The 9956-nt window shown below is 34.1% G+C and overlaps 1 protein-coding gene across 2 annotated transcripts; it reads left to right on the plus strand.

Moving 5' to 3' along the window:
* Positions 1–804: 804 nt before the first annotated feature.
* LOC131593247 (uncharacterized) lies at positions 805–9206 on the plus strand. 2 transcript variants are annotated; one of them, XM_058865592.1, is made up of 12 exons: positions 805–998; positions 2304–2402; positions 2860–3003; positions 3559–4473; positions 5295–5382; positions 5475–5554; positions 6032–7247; positions 7339–7634; positions 8014–8120; positions 8302–8452; positions 8604–8756; positions 8864–9206. In XM_058865592.1, exons 1-12 carry the CDS (start codon positions 954–956, stop codon positions 9002–9004), a joined length of 3435 nt encoding a protein of 1144 aa, XP_058721575.1. In that variant the 5' UTR covers positions 805–953; the 3' UTR covers positions 9005–9206. The 2 variants fall into 2 exon arrangements, with proteins under 2 accessions (XP_058721575.1, XP_058721574.1); XM_058865591.1 differs by having other exon boundaries at positions 5472–5554; positions 8864–9205.
* The last annotated feature ends 750 nt before the right edge of the window (positions 9207–9956 follow it).

Consider the following 9956-nt stretch of genomic DNA (forward strand, 5'->3'; position numbering starts at 1 on the left):
TAGGCTTTTAAAAAAGCCTTAGCCTGACCTCTTTATTAAATAGGCCTGGTCTGGCCTAGGTCTATGTAGGCTGGGCCGTAGGCCCCTGTAGGCCGGCCTGACCTATTTCCACCCCTATAAGCAATGAACAAATCCATGACAGAGTCAACAAAAACTTGTACAAATTGGCTTTTCTCCTTTCTTTTTTCAATTTCATCTTCATCTTTGCTTTTATCCCAACCTCAAACTCCTTAATAATGTAACTTAAATCCTTCAACACATCTAAACAATTGCATCTACTCGAAATTATGGTTTCACTTGTTGTATTTCGTTCAAGTTCATCTTCTCATATGAACATTTTACAACTAGAATTTTGACACTTCCAATATCTACGTTTAGAATTTTTAAGTGACTTTCACATAAAAAAATTTCATTGCTCAATTACAACCGTAGATTGACACTTAAAACACATTAACTTCTGCAATTGACCTTCCGGCCCCACCTAAATCATTCTATTCTTTTTAGTGAATCCTTATTTTTTTTTTTAAACTCTCTCCTCTCATTCTAAACTCATACAAATTCTTTAAGAAACAATAAAATTTTGACCCATATTGTGACAGAATATTAATCAAACAAAAAAATAATAATATTTTGGTTGAAGAAACTCCAAATTATTAATTATAAACCAATCAATATAGAAAACTATGCCAAATTAATTTAACTTATTTGTTTTAAAAGTAATAAAATAAAAATTCACTAATAAAAAAGACTAAGTTAATTTAAAAATATGTATTTTCAAATTTTAATCCGCTGAATTTAGGGCGTTCCAGAAACACCATATATAAACCTAAATGGGCGCGTGGCGTGTGAATGTGATATCATTTGGCGCCAAATTATCCAAGTCTATTCCCGTTGTATACTGATGCTTCCGAGCAAAACCCCTTAACTCCTAAAAGATTCTTCGATTCGATTTCATGGCCACCCAAACTCAAACTCTTCGTCCTCCTAACTTCTCCGAGGTAACGTTTCTTCTCTTTTCTCCTTCCATTATTTTTCTCCATCACGCTTTGTTCTACTCAGTGTCATAGCGATTGTACTTCTTTAATTTCACGGTTTATGAGTTTCGATCTAATGTAGGAATTAGGAAATTTTCTGATTACACATCGAGATTAACATTTTCCGATTTCCGTTGTTTTTTTTTATTTTTAATCTTGTTAGTAGATTTCAATTGCGATTTTATGCAATTTGCCAGTAGTTTTATGCAATTTTGCTAACCAGTGTGTAATTCTGAAGATGTGGAAGTGAGAGAGTGAAAAGACTTGGACTCGGTTTGAATTAGATTCTAGATTAGAGGAATGTCTGGAGTAAAATAAGTTTATGATTATTCACTTAGGGAAAAGTTCTTACAAGCTTTGTAGATGTGTTTCGGAAGCTGAATGATAGAGGTTCTGAAAAAATGGAGATGACTGCCTGTAGATAATTTTGACTTATATTAGAAGCTGTTGTTTAAAAACTCATTCATTATTGTTAGATTCTTTTAGTTTTTCTTTCTTCATAAGTTACTTATTGAGATGTTTATCCTCATTGCCTCTATCTTGATCCTATTTAGATGATCATGATTATCTTTACTTATGTGACACAAAGGTACCGCTCCAGCTGAAGGAAATTTTTCATCGGACTGTGGTAAAACCTGCGTTGTTGTACATGACTGAATGTTGAACGATTAAGAATCAACACGAGAATAAGTAAGTGTATCAGAGACGAGGATGTTGCGTTGAATGCGTGGTAAGACTACATAAGATAAGATTAGAAATGACAATATTAGAGAGAGTGCTAGGGTAGCATCTATAGTGGGAAAGATGATGGAAAATAGAGTTAGGTGGTTTGAGCATGTAGAGAGAAGATCTGTAGAAAAATTCTGTATTTAGGAGAGTAAATCAGATGGAGAGAAATCAAACAACTAGAGATAGAGGAAGACTTAGACAAATTATAAGAGAAATTATTAAGAAAGATCTTGAGATTAATGATTTGGATAGAAGCATGGTCTTGAATAGAACATTATGACGAAATTGATCCATGTAGCCAACTCCACTCAGTGTGTTAAGGCTTTGGTTATTGTTGATTATCTTTAGTTAAAGCTAATCTTGAGCATTCATTTATGTTTGAGGGTTAAGAATTTTTCCTGTCATGAGAGCATCCCTCACATGATAACCATCACCAATTTAGTTTTTTTTAATGTTGTTGCATCAAAGACTGTTTCTATGGTTCAGCTTTTTATATCTTCAATTTGGAAGGCTACGTGACACTTGAACGTATGTTTGCAGGATGTAGCTTGGGTACCATGTTGGCTTCAGAATCTTAGAACTAATGGGTTAAATGAATATGCAAAGGAGTCTCAATCTCTTTCCATCCAAGCAGAGAAGGTTGGAATTTCTCTTTCCAAGTTTACTTCGTTAGTGTTTTGTTTCTATAACTATGTCAGATAAGGATACGGGACAGGGTTGCTAAGCGGAGAATCGAATCTTTGGTCTGTTTCCAAGTCTCGCATGATTCTAAAGCTTTTTGTCCTTTTTTTTTGTGCGTTACATGTTGGTTTGAAATGTTTTTATTTTAAAACTTGTTTTTTTTTTTTGTTTCCGAGTGTTGATGATTGCTTTCATATTTTTAAATTCTAATTATTCTAAGTAACCAGTCTTTACATGGACACAGTACGTTCATGTCATTGGATTGCAAATAGTACATTACTACTTTTTCTGCTTAATATTTAAAACCGTGCTGTGTTTGTATTTAATCCAACTAGATACATTTCTGATGGTCCCCTGGGATTGTTTTATCAGTCACATTTTTTGCTGATACCTTATCTTCTTTGAAACCAACAAGGATTTGGCACCTTCTCCAGAACATCGTATTGATGTCAAAGGCCTTAATGTATTATCAAGGGAAGAAGGTGGATACAGGAGTTGCCATTTATTCTTATCTGGAGGCGATACCTCATCTCTGAGTGTTGCTCCATCTCCTGGAAATGTAAGTTTTATTTATTTTTCTCTCGTCTGTTTTTATTTTCTTTCACTATAGCAGCTTAAAAAATGTTATTAAATAAAATCTTTTTTCAAACATATAAGAATGTGTAACCTTGTCATGTCAATGCAAGAGCCAGTTACATAAGATTCACTAAATAATTTAATTGGTTAGCAAAATTTATCTACAGCAGTCTGTTTATCCTCCCATATTAATATTTATTGAAGCAAATTATTTTAGTTTTAAAATATTTTCTAAAAGCTAACTGAAGACTTGACAAATTGTTGTATATGCTCTGATCACTTGTAATGGTTATGAACTTGAGACTATGAAGAAACTGACCAACTACATTTAGAAGATTTCTTCATTTTTTTTTGTCAATTTCTCTATTTTAGGTGTTTCTATGCCCAATGACCTACACTAGCACACGTATCTGTCAAAGTCTATCATTGTGAATTGTAATTATATATTTTCTTTCCCAAAACCAAGTAATTTACTTGTACATTGATAAAATTTTATGATCAAGGATTTGCTTGACCTATTTCTATTTCATTGAAACAGGTGTTCCAGTTTAATCTGCATCTTTCTTCAGATGTGGATTCACTCTTTTGCCCAACCCAAGATTTGAATCAATCTCGTCATGAGGTTGCACCAAGTAAAGCTTTGTCATTGCAACCTGCTCAAACTTCCTTAGGTTTTAGAGAAAATGTGCATTCCATGATGGGCAACCGTGCTTGTGAAAAAGATGCATTGGCTTCATTCACTCCTGAAACAATAAAAAAAGATTCTTTAAAATCTCTTGTAGATACATTTGGTTCTGTTAGGCAACAAAAAGAAAGATCCAAGGTCAAATATTTCAAAAGTGATGATATCAGTGATGCAGTTGAACTTTCTATTGCAGCATCCGAGGCATTGGTCATACATGATTTAGTAAAGATGGAGTCAGTATCAGAAACATTGAGTACAGAAGCCGTGCTTGAAATTGCACTTCGTGTGAAGCAGGCACGTCTTGAGGGGTTAGAAGATGGCTTCCTTTCATCAAGTGTAGAATCTGACTGTAGTGATTCCCTCTCTGATTTAAATGATTTCCTTATGGAAGATGCCTATGAAGATATAGGCTTATCTATTGGTGTTTCCTTTGAAGAAAATCTTTCTAATTCAGCTACATTTCATGGAAAAGGTGTGTCTGGTGATAAAAATTATAATAAAGGCAATGATAAACACGGTGATGTAGTGCTTACATCTAAGCTTGATAAATTTGATTATAATTCTGAGCAAAAAAAGTTACAAGTCAACATGGAGATGGGAGTGCAGCAAAATCCAGACTCATCTCCACATTCTTTTTGTGCTGAGACGGTGATGGATTCTGATGATGATCCTGATTTGGGGGCTAATACTCCAAAGAATTTTGTGAATGATCTTCCTACATCTCATCAATACGAAGATGATAAGACCGATGATTTATCCCTTAACAAGGTAAGTTACTTCTTTACCTTGCCCTTTCCGTTCCACCTGTCTAGAGAAGCATCTACGTTTGGCTTGTTATAAACCAGCTATATATAAAGCTTAGGTTGTTAAGTCATGGTATGTATATGGACGGTCTTATTCTTTTAGACATTTCACTCCGACTCATGAAATATTCCTTTGGGCTTGAGGTGTGAAATCCACAAACCCAGCTGTGTGATGTTGATGTTCAACTTATGATCAGAACAATGACTGTTGTTCAGAGTTACCGAATTAGAGATTTATGTAGCGTAGGCTTTGATTGTTTTAGGCGAAGATATATAGTCCATCCGTCTCACAATAGGTATCCTCTTTGTCATTTTTATTTGGCTCAAATTTTTTGTCCCTTGGGAATACCAATGCAACATTTTTTCCCATTAACTTACCCTTATTTATTGTACTCCAATTCATGTAATTGCTCCACTACCTACTATTAATAAGTTTTTTTTTAGTAAATGACACTATTTTTTAATTGAAGTCAAAAAAATTAGTCATCATCTTAAAATTGTGTAAAACTCAAAGAGGACACGTAGTTTGAGACAAATGGAGTAACTGGTTTTTACACTTGTATTTATTTAACATATGCTTTGCAAAGGAAATCAAAATTAAAAAAAAATGGCGAAAAATATATATTTGTATTCTCCTTTTTATTTATTTATTTATTAATATTTTTAATTATCTTTCTTATTCAGTTCTTTCTGATCAGCATCAAGCATCTCTCCAATATTACTGGATTTATTTTTCTTTCTCTGTCTTATAATAATTGATGCTATACACTGATTTCCACTTTCCAGACAGATGGTTTGGCTATGGCAGATATTACTTCTATCAAGCCACAAAGTTGTCTGAACTCTTCACCTTTTCAGACTTCTGAAAATTTCAGTGAGTTTTAAGTACTTTCCTGGTTATGTTATTGCCTTCTTCTCCCTAGTTAGTAAAACTTATGTAGTTTATGATGTTAAATTTTTCAGAAGATGAGAAAAATGAGAACTGGGCAGCTTACCTAGCTCCAGAAAGATTTAGAAGCCGCTGGTTAGGGGGCTGGGCATGTAAGGTTGGTATTTTCTTCTTTTTCCTCATCTTTTACTTCTCTTAGTCACACCAAATTTGTCACTTTCTTTTGGTGTACTGTTTTTCAAATAGAATCCAACTGTTTTTCAAGCTGTTGATGATTTTCATTTGTTAATGACCAGTTTAAAAAATGCCTTGGTCCTCTATCATTTGCTTATCTGTTTGTGGAGAAATGCTAATTTTCATATATGATAGATGAACTTTAATTTTGGATGGTTGAAAATTTCCATCAAATCATTTTTCCAGCCAAGACCCTGCCCATTTTTCCCTTTTCACTTCCTGCACATTGTCCCTACATTTGAGTCACCTGATTATGTTGAATTTCTATATAAATTTGCATCCCCTTTTCAGACTGTTATTTTTTATCTTGCATCTCTGTATTCTACTATCATTGATTACACTATCTTCATACTCTGCTCATATTCTTGTTTGGTTTTAATTTCTGTCTCCCTCTTGGAAGGAATTAGATTCGTCTTCGTTGAACCAGAACAATGCAAAACTGAACCAGAACGATGCAAAATGTATTCCGAAGTTTCTTTTCAGGAAGACAAGCTTTCTTACAGAATCTGCAGATATTGTTCCAAATGAGCGCTCACGAGTGGTGAAACATAATCCCAACTGTGTCAGAGAGACAAGCTTTCTTACAGATTCTGCAGATATTGTTCCAGATGAGCGCTTACCTGTGCTGAAACATGATCCCAAGTGTCTCAAAGAGACAAGCTTTCTTTCAGAATCTGCAGATATTATTCCAGATGAGAGCTCATGTGTGATGAAACATGATCCCATGTGCGCTATTAATTCTCAACTAAGTATGCCTTGTGAAGTTTCACACAACAAACCTAATGAGGATGTATTGCATTCTCAAGATATGGTCAGATGTTCTAATCTATCATTAATTGATCCTCTCTGTTCAGTTGTTCCATGTAGCATTGCTTCAGGACATGACTATGAGAAAGCTCTTATTGACAAAGAAAATGACACCGAGTATTTTGCACCGTTGGTCTCTGACTTTGAGGCGGACAATTGTCAAAAGAATGCTACGTTGAACTGTAGAGATGAGAAAATCATGTCTATAATAGATGGGAAAGATATTCCAACTATTACAACAGAGGTGGTACAACAGATGTCTGAGAAGTTAACCAGGGTTGAGCATACTTGTCTCAAGACTTATAGCATGATTACACCAAACCAAGACCTTAAGCAAAATTTTCATTCGACGCCGCTTTCAACTAATCAAAGTGATGTTGCTGCTGCATCTTTGGACACAAGGGTTTCAGAGTCTCCCTCTGCATCCAAACATGCAGATGAAAACAAAAATGAAGTGAATCATCAACATTCCATTGATCAAAAGTCAATTATACAAATAACCGATGACAAGAGTGACGAGTTAAAAGCTTCAGAACTGACACAAAAGAGGTCACCTATTAATCTAAACCATAGGATACGCCAGCGCTTGCTGGGCCCTAAAGCTGGTGTAAATGATATCAGTATTGATCAAAATATAAACCAATATGTAGTACTGGAGACTGTTGTTCAGCATCAACAGAACAATAATCCTAGTAAGGTACAGATTGATGGAGATGTTAGAGTCAGAAAGCAAGTACGTTTCTCAGATAAAGTGGAAGAGCTTCATCAGAAAAGGAAATTGTCAAAGTTGGAATCTTCTCATAAAAGATGTATGGATTTAATTTCGTTCATTTAATTTATCTTTCTGTTTTAGGAATTACATGTTGTAGAAATTACTTGATTTTGGCTGCAATAATGTAGGTTCATCTATTAGAGCAAAAAGACAACGTGTTTCAAAGTCATTGACCACTTCTGCACATCGTATGCAACACTCTGTTACAAATTATTGCAGAGGTGCAGTGAACGAATTCATATTTCGAGGTAGAGAGTTCCTCCTCACTGGATTACCTAGTCAAATGGAAAGGGAACTGGAAGCACTTATAAGAAGTTCTGGCGGGGTGGTTCTTTACGATATTCCCTCTCCACCAAATTCAAAGGGCAAAAAAAGTTCAACCTTATCTTGCTTGCAGCTTCCTATTATTCTATGTAAAAAAAAGGTTTGTTCCCAGGATCAATATCACCTTTCTCCTTTTTCTTAATACTATAACAATAGCGTGTCTCAAGAATTGGTAATTGTGTAGTAAATAAAAAATTTGTCATTCGTTTATAGTTTACATATATCATGTAATATGTTCTTTTTTAATTATATGTCCAATCAAATACTAAACTTGAAAGAAATACTTGGATTATGATTACTCGATGATCTATACATAGATAGTTTACACATTATGAGCTTATGCTTAGTTAAGGATAATAGTTGAGAAAATTTGTCTCGATAAAGGAGAACGAAGTACTCCCTTCGTCTCATATTATGTTTCTGTCATATACGAATTACATTTTTAACTCAAATACAATGGTGCATGTTGTTTTCTTCAGCTGCAAACCACCAAATTCATGTATGGCTGTGCTGTTGGTGCCTCAATACTAAAAGTTGACTGGCTTACTGATTGTCTTGCATCTGGAACTGTTTTGCCACCTGAAAAGTAAGTCGCGTGCTCAGCTCTTAATAAATTGACATTTTTATTCTTGGAATTTATGAGAGTGCTCAGTAAAAGTGTAGATACATAATTTTTTTTTATCATGACACAGATTAATCCAGGCATGATTTTGAGAATTTAGATCGTAATTTGAAATTAATCAGATGATTCTGGTTCTTTTTCTTAGATACATGATTCTTCCAACTCGAGATGACATGAAGTGGACCAGAATTGGGAAGACAGTTCCTCACATAAACCGAAAGCATATTTTTGAAAGAGTAGGCATTATGCTTCACGGGAAGCATAGTTTCTGCACCAAATTTGCATGTATCATCAAAGTAAGATGTGGTTTTCAGCCTTTCTTTTTCTTCTCTCTTAATTGTCCCTTCATGTGTTTTTATTTTGTTAAAACCAACATCTCTTTAACATTGTATGAAGTCTGTACTTACTCCTCTCTCCTTTTTTCCGTTTTTATTTAATGTTGCGCAGCATGGAGGTGGACGGGCGTTCAAAACTCTTCAATGGTTAGTTCGGAGTACCGATGAAGAAAGGACTTTGATGGGAGCCATTGTAGTTGAAGAAAAGGCTACAATATCGCGTCACCTGAAGTCCTGCGCTTTGGAGCGGGACATTCCTATTATGGTAAGTAGTATTCACACATTTTAGATTTACTCAAGCTTTCATTTCATATATTCTCTAAGCTATTTTGTGTTTACTTCTGAAGTGCATTCTTTCCCTTCCCTTTGCAGACTTCTAGCTGGATCATAAAAAGCCTATATTCAGGAAACTTAATTCCTCCGAGTTTGATGGAAGAAAACAGTTCGATTTCACTGCAATCTGTTCAAGTCCCTGAAGTTCGAAATTATGTTTATATGAGTGAAGAAATATAATTTTTCTAAATCATCAATGATTACTATATATTGTAAACATTAGTTAGTCTACATAACCTTATATTCTGCATTCTAGATTTAGACATACAAATATTGTATTCTAAATATAGATACACATGCACATTTTTAATTGTATAATTGGTTTTTTTTATATATATTGAAAATGTATAAAAAAAGATATTAAGTTCAAATCATGCTTTGATAAAATGTTTACAATGGTTAAATAAAATGTAGTGCAATGGGGCGTGGTAATCGTAATCACGAAAGGATAGTTTTGATTAACCGTTTCTTTCATGTACAATTTAGAAGCAAGGATAGATTTTGTTCTAAAAGCAATATCGTTATAAGTATAAATAACAAGTATGTTCATGTATAATTAGACAGTTATATTTATTTATTTATAGAAGGATTTTTTAAAACTTTAAATGATGAAGCGAAGGAAGTTATATTTTGAGATCATTAGAAACCAAAGTTACAGTAAGCTGAATAATGTTGGAACTATGGTGGCGGTGGTATAATGGTCTGGTGGGGGAGGTGAACACAATAGCCAGCGGCAGAGTTGATGGTCTGTTTGTTGATGAATTGTGTGTTAGAATATTATAACTAATAAAAAATCTGATACTAATAAATATGAGAATCCAAATGTTGATGTAGAGGATGATGTGGTGGAAAATCAACATCGGCGTCAAGATGTTGTTGTAGATGGTGTTGTGGTGCAAAACCAACAATAAATTTAAGATGTTGCCGAAGAGGGTATTGTGTTCAGGCAAATAATTAATTTTTTAGATTCTGATGATGACGAGGCCTATAATTGGTCTAATTTTATCTCAGCGAGAAGGTTTAGATATGATAATGGTTTTTGATTTTGTAATATTGAAAGTTTAATTGTCTTAAGGTTATTAACGTAATAACTTAAACTATCAACTTAAACTATCCGCTTATACTACAAATT

Source organism: Vicia villosa, linkage group LG3, assembly GCF_029867415.1.
Source record: "Vicia villosa cultivar HV-30 ecotype Madison, WI linkage group LG3, Vvil1.0, whole genome shotgun sequence".
Lineage (NCBI taxonomy): Eukaryota > Viridiplantae > Streptophyta > Magnoliopsida > Fabales > Fabaceae > Vicia > Vicia villosa.

Bases quoted from the DNA above. Each gene is read 5' to 3' on its own strand.
- LOC131593247 (XM_058865591.1), top strand. From the start codon at position 954: ATGGCCACCCAAACTCAAACTCTTCGTCCTCCTAACTTCTCCGAG. The intron at 2,403-2,859 runs GTTGGAATTTCT...GAAACCAACAAG, and splicing joins TTTCCATCCAAGCAGAGAAG to GATTTGGCACCTTCTCCAGA. The intron at 3,004-3,558 runs GTAAGTTTTATT...TCATTGAAACAG, and splicing joins TTGCTCCATCTCCTGGAAAT to GTGTTCCAGTTTAATCTGCA.